This window comes from Saimiri boliviensis, chromosome 14 (assembly GCF_048565385.1).
Source record: "Saimiri boliviensis isolate mSaiBol1 chromosome 14, mSaiBol1.pri, whole genome shotgun sequence".
NCBI classification, from domain to species: Eukaryota; Metazoa; Chordata; class Mammalia; order Primates; family Cebidae; genus Saimiri; species Saimiri boliviensis.
Genome location: NC_133462.1, coordinates 84482394 through 84494774, shown reverse-complemented (window position 1 = coordinate 84494774; position 12381 = coordinate 84482394). Strand labels below are relative to the sequence as shown.

General features: G+C 45.8%; 1 protein-coding gene and 1 pseudogene across 3 annotated transcripts in view; both read left to right on the top strand.

Annotated features, from left to right (window-relative positions):
- Window positions 1-10167, top strand: part of LOC101044755 (small ribosomal subunit protein uS2-like) — a 28302-nt pseudogene extending 18135 nt beyond the window's left edge.
- A 168-nt stretch (window positions 10168-10335) lies between these two features.
- ERO1B (endoplasmic reticulum oxidoreductase 1 beta) overlaps window positions 10336-12381 on the top strand; it is a 59155-nt gene continuing 57109 nt past the window's right edge. For 2 of the 3 annotated variants that reach the window (XM_003935356.4, XM_010345890.3), the window contains exon 1: window positions 10336-10641. In XM_003935356.4, the coding sequence (XP_003935405.2) occupies window positions 10540-10641 (102 nt within the window). In that variant the 5' untranslated portion in view covers window positions 10336-10539. The remainder of the gene's footprint in view (window positions 10642-12381) is intronic. The other variant, XM_074385349.1, reaches the window with a different exon arrangement.

Here is a 12381-nt window from a genome sequence, read left to right as displayed (position 1 = left end):
TTGGAGGCACATCTGCTAGCAAAGACACAAGCCCAGGCTCCAGTCCAGGCATCCAGCAGGGCCAGTGCTGCTGTCTGGGACATGTTGCTGGATGGAAGTCGGGATGGGGATGGGACTGAATCAGGCCCCTTAAGGTAATTTCTCTGGTGGAGAAGTTGATGAGGCATGAGGTCAGTCAAGTCAACGGAATGCATGAGCCCCAGTATTAGCACTGTTAGCTGTAGCCACTTTGCCTCTTAACTTGGGGATGAAATTCTTCAGTTGCTATTTTCATTCTTCTATGTAAAACAAGGAGGTTTTTTCCCTTTTCTCCTTCTCCATCTTCTCTTCTTTTCCGTCTCCGTCTCCGTCTGTCTCCGTCTTCTTCTTTTATGTCATAAATGGAAAAGTCCATATGAGCTGGAATTCATTCTAACCATAAAACGCATTAGCTTAAAATGGTTCATATAGAAAGTGAATCCCTGGAATCATGGGAAAAAGGAGACACATAAAATGGCCTTTTTCATTCTTGGGGACTAGAATGATTCTCTAATGTTAGTTTACTGTGGCGGCTCATCCTGCTCCTGTGGGTGCCTGTGGACAATCACAAACAAGAATTCCACTGGGATTCCAACCTTGAAAAGTATTAGGTAAGAGGCACTTTTAGTGCCTTGCGGATTATATTCTAAGCTTTTTTTCCAGAAAAAGAGCACAGCATGTTTAAATACAATTCTAAATGCAAGGCCATCCTACTCAAGTAGAAGAAAGAGATCCTTGAAAAGGTTGTATATTTATGAGAGATCATCAAAAGTCCCTAAATGGAATGGGCTTATAACATCGGGAAAATCCACACAGAGACAATGGATCACTCAGCAAGGCTAGTTTACTTCTCCAGGAAGGGTGCAACTCACTGGCAGTCTTGCCACAAGAGCACACCTGAACAAGGGAGACAGGGGCATTTGTAACTTTCATAACCTGATGCAGTTGCCCTACTGCTGTGTCCAGTTTCCATTGGCTGGAACTGTACCTCACATTCTATGCTTGACCTGATTGGCTAAAAACTTGGAAATTTTCTAAAGAGGTAAAAGCAGAGGAGAACAAAGGAAAAGAGGAAGTAACTTGAGAAATGCTAAGAGAAGTGGTAACATTTCCAAATAAGGAAGGGGAATAAGCTATGACCTACGACTTGCCTGGGCTTGTCCAGACATTCCTGGATTCCCATCGTAACTTAAAGGGAAACTTTCACCGTGTCTGGAGCCCTTGATGTCCTGCAAATGAAGGAGGAGGATGTTCTTAAGTTCCTGGTAGCAGGAACCCATTTAGGTGGCACCAATCTTGACTTTCAAATGGGACAGTGTATCTATAAAAGGAAAAGTGATGGCACCTACATCGTAAATCTGAAGAGGGCCTGGGAGAAGTTTCTGCTGGCAGCTCGTGCCATTGTTGCCATCAAAAACCCTGCTGATGTCAGTGTTATATCCTCCGGGAATACTGGCCAGAGGGCCATGCTGAAGTTTGCTCCTGCCACGGAAGCCACTCCAATTGCTGGCCACTTCACTCTTGGAACCTCACCACCCAGATCCAAGCAGCCTTCGGGGAGCCACGGCTGCTTGTGGTTACTGACCCAAGGGCTGATCACCAGCCTCTCATGGAGGCGTCTTATGTTAAACTACCAACCCTTGCTCTGTGTAACACAGATTCTCCTCTGCGCTATGTAGACATTGCCATCCCATGCAACAACAAGGGAGCTCACTCACTGGGTTTGATGTGGTGGATGCTGGCCTGGGAAGTTCTGCACATGTGTGGCACCATTTCCCGTGAACACCTGTGGGAGGTCATGCCTGATCTCTACTTCTACAGAGATCCTGAAGAGACTGAAAGAGTAGGCTGCTGCTGAAAAGGCTGTGACCAAGGAGGAATTTCAGGGTGAATGGAACGCTGCAGCTCCTGAGTTCACTGCTACTCAGTCTGAGGTCGCACACTGGTCTGAGGCCCGCGGCTTCCCTCCGTGCCTATGCAGCAGTTCCTACTGAAGACTGGAGCGCTCAACCTGCCACGGAAGCGTGGTCTGCAGCTCCCACTGTTCAGGTCACTCGATGGGTAGGAGCAACCACTGAGTGGTCTTATGCTGTTCTTGTGTGGGCTATTAAACAACATATAAGATTCATGGAAAATAAACATCGAGTTTCTAAAAAAAAAAAAAAGTAAATTAACCTTTGAATAAACTGTTATTTATTTGTAATGAACTAATAGGAAAGCTTTGAAGAGGAACCTTTATTTCCTACAGGAACAATGGAAATTATATAAAATAAAACCAGCAGGCAGGTGATTCTGTTAAGGCCAAATGGAATCCAAATCTGAGTCCAGATGTGGACAAGTAAGAGAGCGTAACACACAGGAGTCAGGATCTTAGCCCACTGAGGCTGCACAATAAAAACTAGACTCTCTGGCAGGTGGGTGGGAAAGGGGGACAGCAAGGTAAAGGAGGCAGAGAAGCAGCAGCAGCGCAAGGCGCAAAGGACACACCTGACTATAGTCCAGGTACATGCTCAGCTGAACTCACAAAAAAGCAGCTGAATGTAGAGGAACTAATTAGGACTCCCAATGACTTGGGGTACAGACGGACAGGAGGGAAGAACTTAGTGCCAGCATAGAACCACTCACTGACCACCATGAGCAGCTGGGCTCTGCAGTCCACCTTTCCCTATCTGCTGTCACGATCTCTATGACCTTCGTCTTTTCTACTTCCTGTGATGTTCATGGTATTTGCTGTCACTGTGTCTTACCCTGGTCCCTATGTGGAATGGAGTGGATAAGGTGAATGGGTAGAGGTCATGTGGTCCCAATGTACCTCACAATTCTGTGGTTATGTGAAGGCCTTTTTTTTTTTGTTTTTTTTGCATTGTAGAAGTTACAAAAGAGGTGGAAATTATAGAATTATATTTCTAGTTTTTCCAATTATTCAGATTCCTCATCACACGATATATTAACTTCTAGCGTAGTATCATGTTTGTTATATAAAAGATTGTATCTTTATCCAAACTATCTCACCATGTAAACTCCTTTAGAAACAGAGTTAATTCTAACTCATTCAAGTTTATCAGCTTTAATGCTCTTAAGTGAAAAAACTTGAGAGTGACGCAGCTGAGCAAATATTAAAGAAAAGCAAGGAATACTTAGGGTAGAATAACTCATAACAAGCCGGAGGCCAGACAGTGTCTTTGATTTTTAACAACTTTTAATCCCTATTAATTGTCTAAAAGACAAGGGGAAGAAATCCCCTCAGTAAAATTCAGAAATCCAATCACCAAGCAAAAATTCCCCTATAACTAAGTGACAGATGGAAATCCAGTTTTAAGAAACTGCCATGGTCAGTTGTTAACACACCATCTACAAACACAGTTGTTTAAACACAACAGATTGCCATTACTCAGCAGGTTCATTAATCACAATTCAGCTTGCTATTAGGAGAGAAAAGTACTGGTGTTATTAAATTTCCATCCTATTACCTTGACTTTTATTTAGAGCCATTCATCAATGATTTCCTCCTTCATGAGAAGTCACAAGTTAACCAAGCCATACAGTCATGAAAGGAACACAATACACTTGATGATATCTTGAAAATGTAAATGCTTAGTGCAATGTTGTTAATTCACAAAGTTTCTTCAGTATTAGGGCAATCTATTCAAGGTCATTCTCAAGCCTTTGCTTCAGAATCCATTAGCTACAGACACTTCAAGTACTGCCTGAGGCATACTCCTGCAGTAATAGTTTCCAGTAAGGTGCCTCACCAGTCTAAGTAGTCTGTTACTTCCTCAGTCTTTATCATAGTCCCCAAATGCACATCTGTTTAAAAACTGTAATCCTTTGCTTTAGTGGAAGACTGCCAGTTTCATTTTACTGCATTCTCCAGGGATATTCCTTTCTAACAAAGCCACTTCCAGCTCTCCACAGGAAATGTTCAGGGGCCTCCACATTCAGGATTGGTTCTGAGATATTATCTTGTAAGATAAATTTAGATAGTAAACAATATTATGTAGTCAATCAACAAGTATATACTGACTACTGTTAGTAGCCACTAAAGAGAATACAGTACAAAAAGATATAGTCCACTAAAACTTCGCACTCTAGATGGGCTATAATACACATACACGGTACGCAGAAAAGCTAACTCTAATTCAGAGTGGCAGACTGTTAGTGCTACGTGAATACTGTGTGTAGGAACTCCACAGGACTCCAGTGATTCACTCGGGACTGCAAAGATGAGATGATTAGCCATCTTTCTACAGAAGAGGGGAACATGGAGCAGGAAGGAGAGGAAGGGAATCTTTTCTATTTGAGAGTAAAACAGAGTCAATCTGTAATCCATGTAAATCTGTTTTTGTTTTATTTTTTTTCTGTTCTTCTGGCTTCTCAACATAAATCTGTTTTTGTACACGGTGTCAGTGTGACTATATTTCCAATACAAATAAGGTTAATCTTCATTGAAACACTCTTTGAAGAAGCTTCATCGCCTGGGGTAAATACCCGGGATTTGTCCTCTTGTACCAAGAAGGTTTAAGACAGGGACACACATGAGTAGTTTAGGAGCAGAGGTTTAATGGGCAAGAGAAAGTGAAAGGAGCGGATCAGCTATGGTGGCTCACACCTGTAATCCCAGCACTTTGGGAGGCCAAGGAAGGAGGATCACCTGAGGTCGGAAGTTCAAGCCTCGCCTGGCCAACTTGGTGAAACCCCGTCTCTACTAAAAATACAAAAATTAGCCAGGTGTGGTTGTGCGTACCTGTAATCCCAGCTGCTTGGGAGGCTGAGGCAGGAGAATCACTTGAGCCCAGGAGGCAGAGGTTACATTGAGCCGAGACTGTGCCACTGCACTCCAGCCTGGGCAACAGGTTGGTTTATGCCTCCAGCTCATGATACCTTTGGGCTGAAATTAAATATGTGAGGAGGCAGCTTGAGGCTAAACCTAATAGGCTTTAGTGGCCCAACCAGAAACAAAAACTAAGAACCCATGACTGTATTCTCTCTCTTGGACACCCCTGCGACCCACTCTCATAATTGATCTAGACCAAATCAATTATATGTTATCATTGCTTACAATGAGGGGCTTACAATGATTGACATAGCTAGCCCTGATCCATTTCAGATTAATAAATATAAGGGGCTCATCAATTCTTCCATCCAAAAACGCAGTCAGTTTTCCTGTACCTCACTTCCAGGTAATTAGGTTCATCTAACCTAGGTGGTAGTAGTAAATCATAAATTATATAAGCTACAATAGGCATACTATTGCCTTAGTCTCCCGAGTAGCTGGGATTACAGACATGCACTGCCATGCCCGGCTAATTTTGTATTTTTAGTAGAGATGAGGTTTCTCCATGTTGGTCAGACTGGTCTGGAAGTCCCCATCTTAGGTGATCCACCCACCTCAGCCTCCCAAAGTGCTGGGATTACAGGCATGAGCCACCATGCCCGGCCCCATCTCCCTTTTTAAGAACAGATTTTGCATATTTTGGTGGACCCTCAGCCAGAGTCTCTTCAGACTTGGTTTCTTTGGGTTTATCTTCATTAACTTCACATTTTTCACTTGCAAACACTTATACCATCAGTACCCTCGAAACACTCAGTTTCAAAAAGATGGTTATAGGCTGTAACCAAATGGTCCTTGTTAGCTGTCTTGCCCACATTTAAAATGTTTCCAATAATATATATATTCTGTAAGAAATGAATCTGAATTGTGGTCCTTTAGAAACTTGATAACGTTCTCCTCGGGCAGCTGCTTACTGAACAGCTGCTCCAGGGTTCATGCCTGCAGTGGGACGGCCTCTGCCATCATCCCCCGCTGCCTGTGCCCCACTGAGCCAGCCCGCTGTGGTTCCCAAGATGTCTCGATTAGCATGTGTCAGGACACTGGCTGACGCAGTGAGCTGAGATCGCATCATTGCACTCCAGCCTGGCCAACAAGAGCGAAACTCCATCTCAGTTAATCAGTCAATCAAACAGGGAGATAAACAGCAGTGAACAATATTTCTCCTTTTTGGGAGATGGGAGACGTTGTTGACTGCTGGTATACAGGAACTCTACAAGATGGAACTGTTTTTGATACTAACACTCAAACAAGTTCAAAAAAGAAAAATGCTAAGCCTTTAAGTTTTAAGGTTGGAGTGGTCAAAGTTATCACAGGAGGGGATGAAGCACTCTTGACTGGGTAAAGGAGAAAAACCTCAACTGAAGAGTGAAGCGGAACAGGCTTACGGAAAGAAAGGGCAGCCTGCTGCCAAAACTCCACCGAATGCAAAGCTGTTTTCTGAAGTGGAATGAGTGGATCCTGATTGAAACAGCAGTGCTTCAGCTCTAAGGACATCAGCAACAACGATAAAACTTGGCCTTGAAGAAACTTATGTAACTAACTAGAGCTCGTTACTATTGGAAGGGAAGAGTCATCTGGACAGTTCAGAGTTAAAACTTGTTTAACCTGATTCCAACTTTTGAGAAACGTAATCCCTTATAAATCCCTGAAGTCTAAAATGTTTTACGCTACAACTATGTAAAATACTGGTCAAGGAGAACTTTTTCCTTTTACTTAATGCTGTAAACTAAATGGCTGAATAAAAGCATATCCACTGTTGCGGGGGTCGGGTGGGGGGAGATAATGGAAAGACATCTGTGAGAATTTAATGACTGTGTGAATACAAGCTGAGGTTAAAAAAAAAAAAAAGTGAATTCAAATGGAGTACTCAGTAAAAAACCTCCTGTAGGAGACATCTGCTGCCTTTGCCTGACCAGCATCCCTTTCCCCTCTATTAAAAATAGAAAGCTGTTTGAAGCCAGCCTGGCCAACATGGTGAAACCCCATCTCTACTAAAAATGCAAAAATTAGCCAGGTGTGGTGATACACATCTGTAATTCCAGTTACTCCGGAGGCTGAGGCATGAGAATCGCTTGATTTTGGGAGGTGGAGGTTGCAGTGAGACCACGTCACTGTACTCTAGCCTGGAGGACAGAGTGAGACTCCGTCTAAAAAAAAAAAAAAAAAAAAAAAAAAAGAAAAGAAAAAGAAAGTAGTGGTTTGTGTAACTACCTCTGGCTCATTTCTTGTGGTCTGTAGGACTGTGAATCAAGGTGCTCACTTTCTACCCACAAGCTAAACTCTAGAAGGAATGTGAATTTTGACAGGAGGAACACAAGACTAAAAGTGATAGGAATTGATAAGTATAATGGCAATACCCTAGAAGAGACTGTTCAGTCATTAGTTGTATTCTTTAAAGTCCCTGAATTCTGTCCTGATGGACTTGCCTTTCTAGAGGTGCATGCTGAAATCTGCCTCAGTACCATAGGGAATTTGACATGTGTTTCATTTGCTATTAAATTAGTAGTAGTCTGAGGTGGGCGGATCATGAGGTCAGGAATTCGAGAACAGCCTCACCATTTTTAGCAGAGATGGTGAAACCCCGTTTCTACTAAAAGTACAAAAAATTAGCTGGGCATGGTGACGTGTGCCTGTAATCCCAGCTACTAGGAAGACTGAGGCAGGAGAATCGCTTGAACCCAGGAGATGGAGGTTGCAGTAAGCCAAGATCATGCCACTGCACTCCAGCCTGGGCAACAGAGCGAGACTCTGTCCCAAAAAAAAAGAAATTAGCTAGAGCTGATTTTTGTGGCGTACAATCAAAGGGATTTAGTGTATGCACTTTCTTCTGTTTCAATTTCCAACCACAGTATTAGGGATGGAAAGGTTCTAACTGACCTTCATCTGCAGGAAGCATGGGTGATAGCACATCCCTGGGGCCTCTCACAATGCTGGTTTCAGAGTAGTTGATTTTAGGGAAAGCTGAGGTAAATCAGCCAGAATGAGAGAACAAAGAGGGGGACTGTCTGTCCACAAAGGAACAGATGCCACTCATAACACTGCACACTAACACAGATCATGACAGACACCACTCTAAGTGAATTTTAGTACACTGGTACACCCATATCTCATGACGAACACCTGCTATTTCCAGTTTCACTCACCAAGAAAAATCTCATTTGTCCCTAGAAGTTATGCGTCAGGCTTCTGAGCTGAAAACAAAAGCAAATGAGGAGGTTTGTTGCTGCGACTTTCTGGATTAGGTAACTAAGAAGACAAAAGCTACCTGAGCCCTTTCTGCATTAGAGTTCCCTATCCACTTTGTCTCTCTCTCTCTCGCGCGCTCTCTCTCTCTCTCTTTCTTTTTTTATTCCACCTCCGACCCACTTTCTTCCTTCATTCTTTAATAACAAATATTTCAAGCCTCTTGAAGGCCATGAATTCTGCCTTTGATATGCAGGCACTAGTCCTTAAAGAACCTGAGATTTTATAATAGGAACAACCCACAATTAAAAAAAAAAAAGTTTTGCATAACAAAAATCCCAGGAAGTATGTGTTATTAACATCAAATACAGCACAGACAAGGACTCTTTTAAAAAGTCTACCAGACTTGATCCCATGTTTCTCCTACAAAAGCACATTTATATCAGGGGAAGAAGAGTATGAGCAGATAGGAAGTCTAGGTTTGGCAGAGAAAAGAAGACGTGAAAAAGTAGCTGGAAGAATGAAGCAGCAATTTTTTTTTGTTTTTAAGCTAGGGAAGATCTGGACAGTTTGGAGGCAGAAGGGAAAGAGTTGCTAGACAAGAAAAGGACAGGCAGAGCTGGCTTCATGAACATGTGGCTTGTGCAGTCACCCACCCCAGGATCCTGCATTTGGTGTGATGCTCTGCTCGTTCTGAAAGGTACAAACACGATGTGGTAGGCTCATTAATGACCCTCTTTTTAAATTTTTTTTTTATGTTTGAGATGGAGTCTCACTCTGTCGCCCAGGCTGTAGTGTAGTGGCACGATGTTGGCTCACTGCAACCTCTGCCTCCCGGGTTCAAGCAATTCTCCTGCTTCAGCCTCCCGAGTAGCTCGGATTACAGGCGCCTGGCCCCACATCTGGCTAATTTTTGTGGTTTTAGTAGAGACGGGGGCTTCACCATGTTGGCCAGGCTGGTCTGGAATTGTTGACCTCAGATGACCCACTTGCCTCAGTCTCCCAAAGTGCTGGGATTACATGCCTGGCATGACTCTCTATTTATAGATCCTCATCCCAATCTCTGGAACCTGTGAATATGTTATCCTGTAGGCTAAAGGGACTTTGCACTTGTGATTAAGTTAAGGATTTTGAGATAAGATTGTCTGGGTGAGCCCAGTGTAATCACAAGGGTCCTTATACAAGAAGGAAGAGTTCGGGTCACAAAGAGAAGGCATGTGACGAGGGAAGCAGAGAGAGTGAAGAAGATGTGACTATAATGTGAAGTCATGAGGCCATGAATGCAGGTGGCCTCTGGAAGCTTGACAGGGTAAGGAACCACATTGTCCCCTAGAACCTCCTAAAGGAACACAGCCCTACAGGTCCATTTTTGGACTTCTGATCTCCAGAACTATAAGATAATGAATTTCTTCTGTTGTAAGCAACTAAATTTGTGATAATTTGTTACAGCATCCACGAGAAACCAATACATGCTACATAAACACAGGGGAATGTATTACTCGTTTTGTAGACATCAAAGACATTAATAAAACTAATAGCAGTTACCATTTATTCAGTACTTCCCACGGGGTAGGCACTAGACTCAGTTCTTTCTGTTTCTAATCCTATGTAGTCCTAGAACAAGATACGAGGTTGTAATTAAGGCCCGATAACTAACTAGAATGTTTCAGAGTTGGGATCTGAGCCCAGTCTGTGTCACTCTAAGTTTTTCTGTGAGTTTTACCCCATCCCCGTATTTCATCCTACACCTTTGGGCTTGTCTTCACGCTTTAGCATGCATTATATACTTGCACGTGTCAACCTAGGAGTCGGGCTGGAGCGGGGCAGGAGCTGGCATCCCTATCTAGGGTGCCTGAAGTTAAAAAGGAGCCCAAGCCACCTCTACAAGTCACAGGCGGCTCACATAGGCACCCACGGTAGATGGGAGGCTACTGAAAACTGAGTGAGACAAAGAATACGCTTCAGACCGAAAGCCTAAGATCCTGCACGGTTCGCTCAGGGATCGACGCAGAGAGGTCCCGAGCCTCGTTCCCGGAGAAGAGGGCGCCTAGCTTTCCCCGCCAGCACCTCCCGCTGTTTTGGAGGCCCGCGTGGTCCCGCCTCATTGGCCGCAGTGGAGCCCGAGGCCCCGGGGAGGCGGGACGGCCTTCGCTGTTGTAGTTCCCGAGTTCGCCGGTTCACCGGCTCCGCCTTCCGACAGCGGCGCCCAGACAGCCGCCCGGGACCACAACTCCCACAAGGCCCCGCGCTCGGGGGCGTGGCCACGGGCCGAAGCGAGCCGGGGGCGGGGCCGCCTGGGGAATGAAGCCGGGGCGCTCGCCTCTCCTGCCTCACTCGCAGCTGCCGGGCGTCGGGGAGGGCGTCCTCTGCTTCCGCGCCGGCGTGCAGACCTCTGACCCTGGGGTCGCTTGGCCGCCGGGAACCGTCCCCTCGTGTCATTGCCCGGGCCGCCCGCTGTTCCCCGGCCCCGAGGGGCCCGGCTGGCCGCGGCGCGGGGAGAGGTCAGCATGAGCAAGGGGGTCCGCCGGGCAGGCGCCGGGCATGGGGCGGCGGCCGCGGTGCAGCTGCTGGTCACCCTGAGCTTCCTCCCGAGCGTCGTCGAGACCCAGGTAAGCCCGAGCCATGGCGGGCCGGGAACCCCCTGCCGAACGCCCGCGGCTCCTGCAAACGGGCCGCGGCTGTGGGGCGGGGAGAGCCGGGCCCGGCCCGAGGCGATTTCTGGGGAGCGGAAAACCCGGGAGTAGGGACCTGACCGTCCAGTGCGGGAGACATCTGCTAACCGCCCGCGGGCTGGGGGGATGGCGACACTCCGGGTCAGGGCAGTCAAAGAGGAAGATGGTGACGGCCCCCTGAGCTGTTTGGGCTTTTTTCTCTTGGACGTTTTAAGCGTCTGGGAGTGTGGCGGGAGATGGGACGGGCACGAACGCCTCGGCTGTCTTGCGAAGGGGGTGCCCAGAGAAACGGTGACGTCCTTCCCTTCAGGAGTCAGCGAGGGAGGGAGACTGAGAGCAGGGGGCACTCTCCGCAGACCCCCGAGGCCCCGCCAGGCGCGGGAGATGGAGAGGGGACAAGATTTCACTCACTTGAACTTTGGGACTACAGCCTTCTGGGCTTTTACCCTTGCTCGAGATTGCTTTATTTTTACCCAGCTGAGCTGTGTCTGCCAAGTGGCATCGCCAGGTAAGTCCCAGAGACTGGGGGGTCCGAGTCTGGCCTGGTGGCTCGTGGATGGAGGCTCTGGCTCTGCAGGCGGGAGGTGCCGGCTGGTTGTTGATGTGAGGCGATGATTACAGAAGTGTTCTCAGTGTGCTGGAAATCTGAGGGTGAGCAGACCAGGTCAGTTCTTCTTCAGAGAGGTGTTTGCGTCTGTTTGTTCAGTAGAATTTGAATTGATTGCCAGGTGCTGTTGCCTGTTTTCTGCACCTGCTGCAAAGTAGCAGCACTGCTAAGAGCTAAAAAAAAAAAAAAAAAAAAAACAAAAAAAAAAACAAACCAAAGTCTCAGGTGGCCTGATAATGAGGGGAGATGTCATTTGAGGCAATTAATGCTTATCTAAGAAAAAACTGAAGGTGATTATGAGTGTAACTGCGAAAACATGTTTTTCTGAATTGAGAGACTTTTTTTCTTGGTTTTATGGTGCCCTGCACTAAATCCCAGAGTGCCCAAGTAGTCCATTTGTGTCTGTGTTTGAACCATAAAAATAAAAGGGGCAAACTTTTGGTATTGGGGAACATGTTAAACTGCACATTCTCTGGCCCTGCTTCCAGATGTACCGATTGAAAGGATCTGGAATGTGTCCCCGACATCAGCATTTTGTTTATTTAATTAATTTATTTTTGAGATGGAGTCTCGCTCTTGTTTCCCAGGCTGGAGTGCAATGGCGCAATCTTGGCTCACTGCAACCTCTGCCTGCTGGGTTCAAGCGATTCTCCTACCTCAGCCTCCGTAGTAGCTGGGATTACGGGCATGCGCCACCATGCCCGGCTAATTTTTGTATTTTTAGTAGAGACAGGGTTTCACCATGTTGGCCAGACTAGTCTCGAACTCCTGACCTCAGGTGATTCACTTGCCTCAGCCTCCCAAAGTGCTGAAATTACAGACGTGAGCCACCTGCGCCCGGCCTGATATCAGCGTTTTAAACGTTGCGAGTACAGTAACGGTAGCAAAGTTATCTTTTGACTGCCTCTTGGACCTCACTTGGAAAACTCTGAAATAGAATAGATAGTGGTAATTTGGGCAGATTTACAAAAAGTAAATTTTCCAAATTGTCTTTGGCAAATTATTTTCTACTCATTAGTTGTGTTTTTGAGTGAAACTTACAATTAGATATTTTTCTAAAATGAGATTTC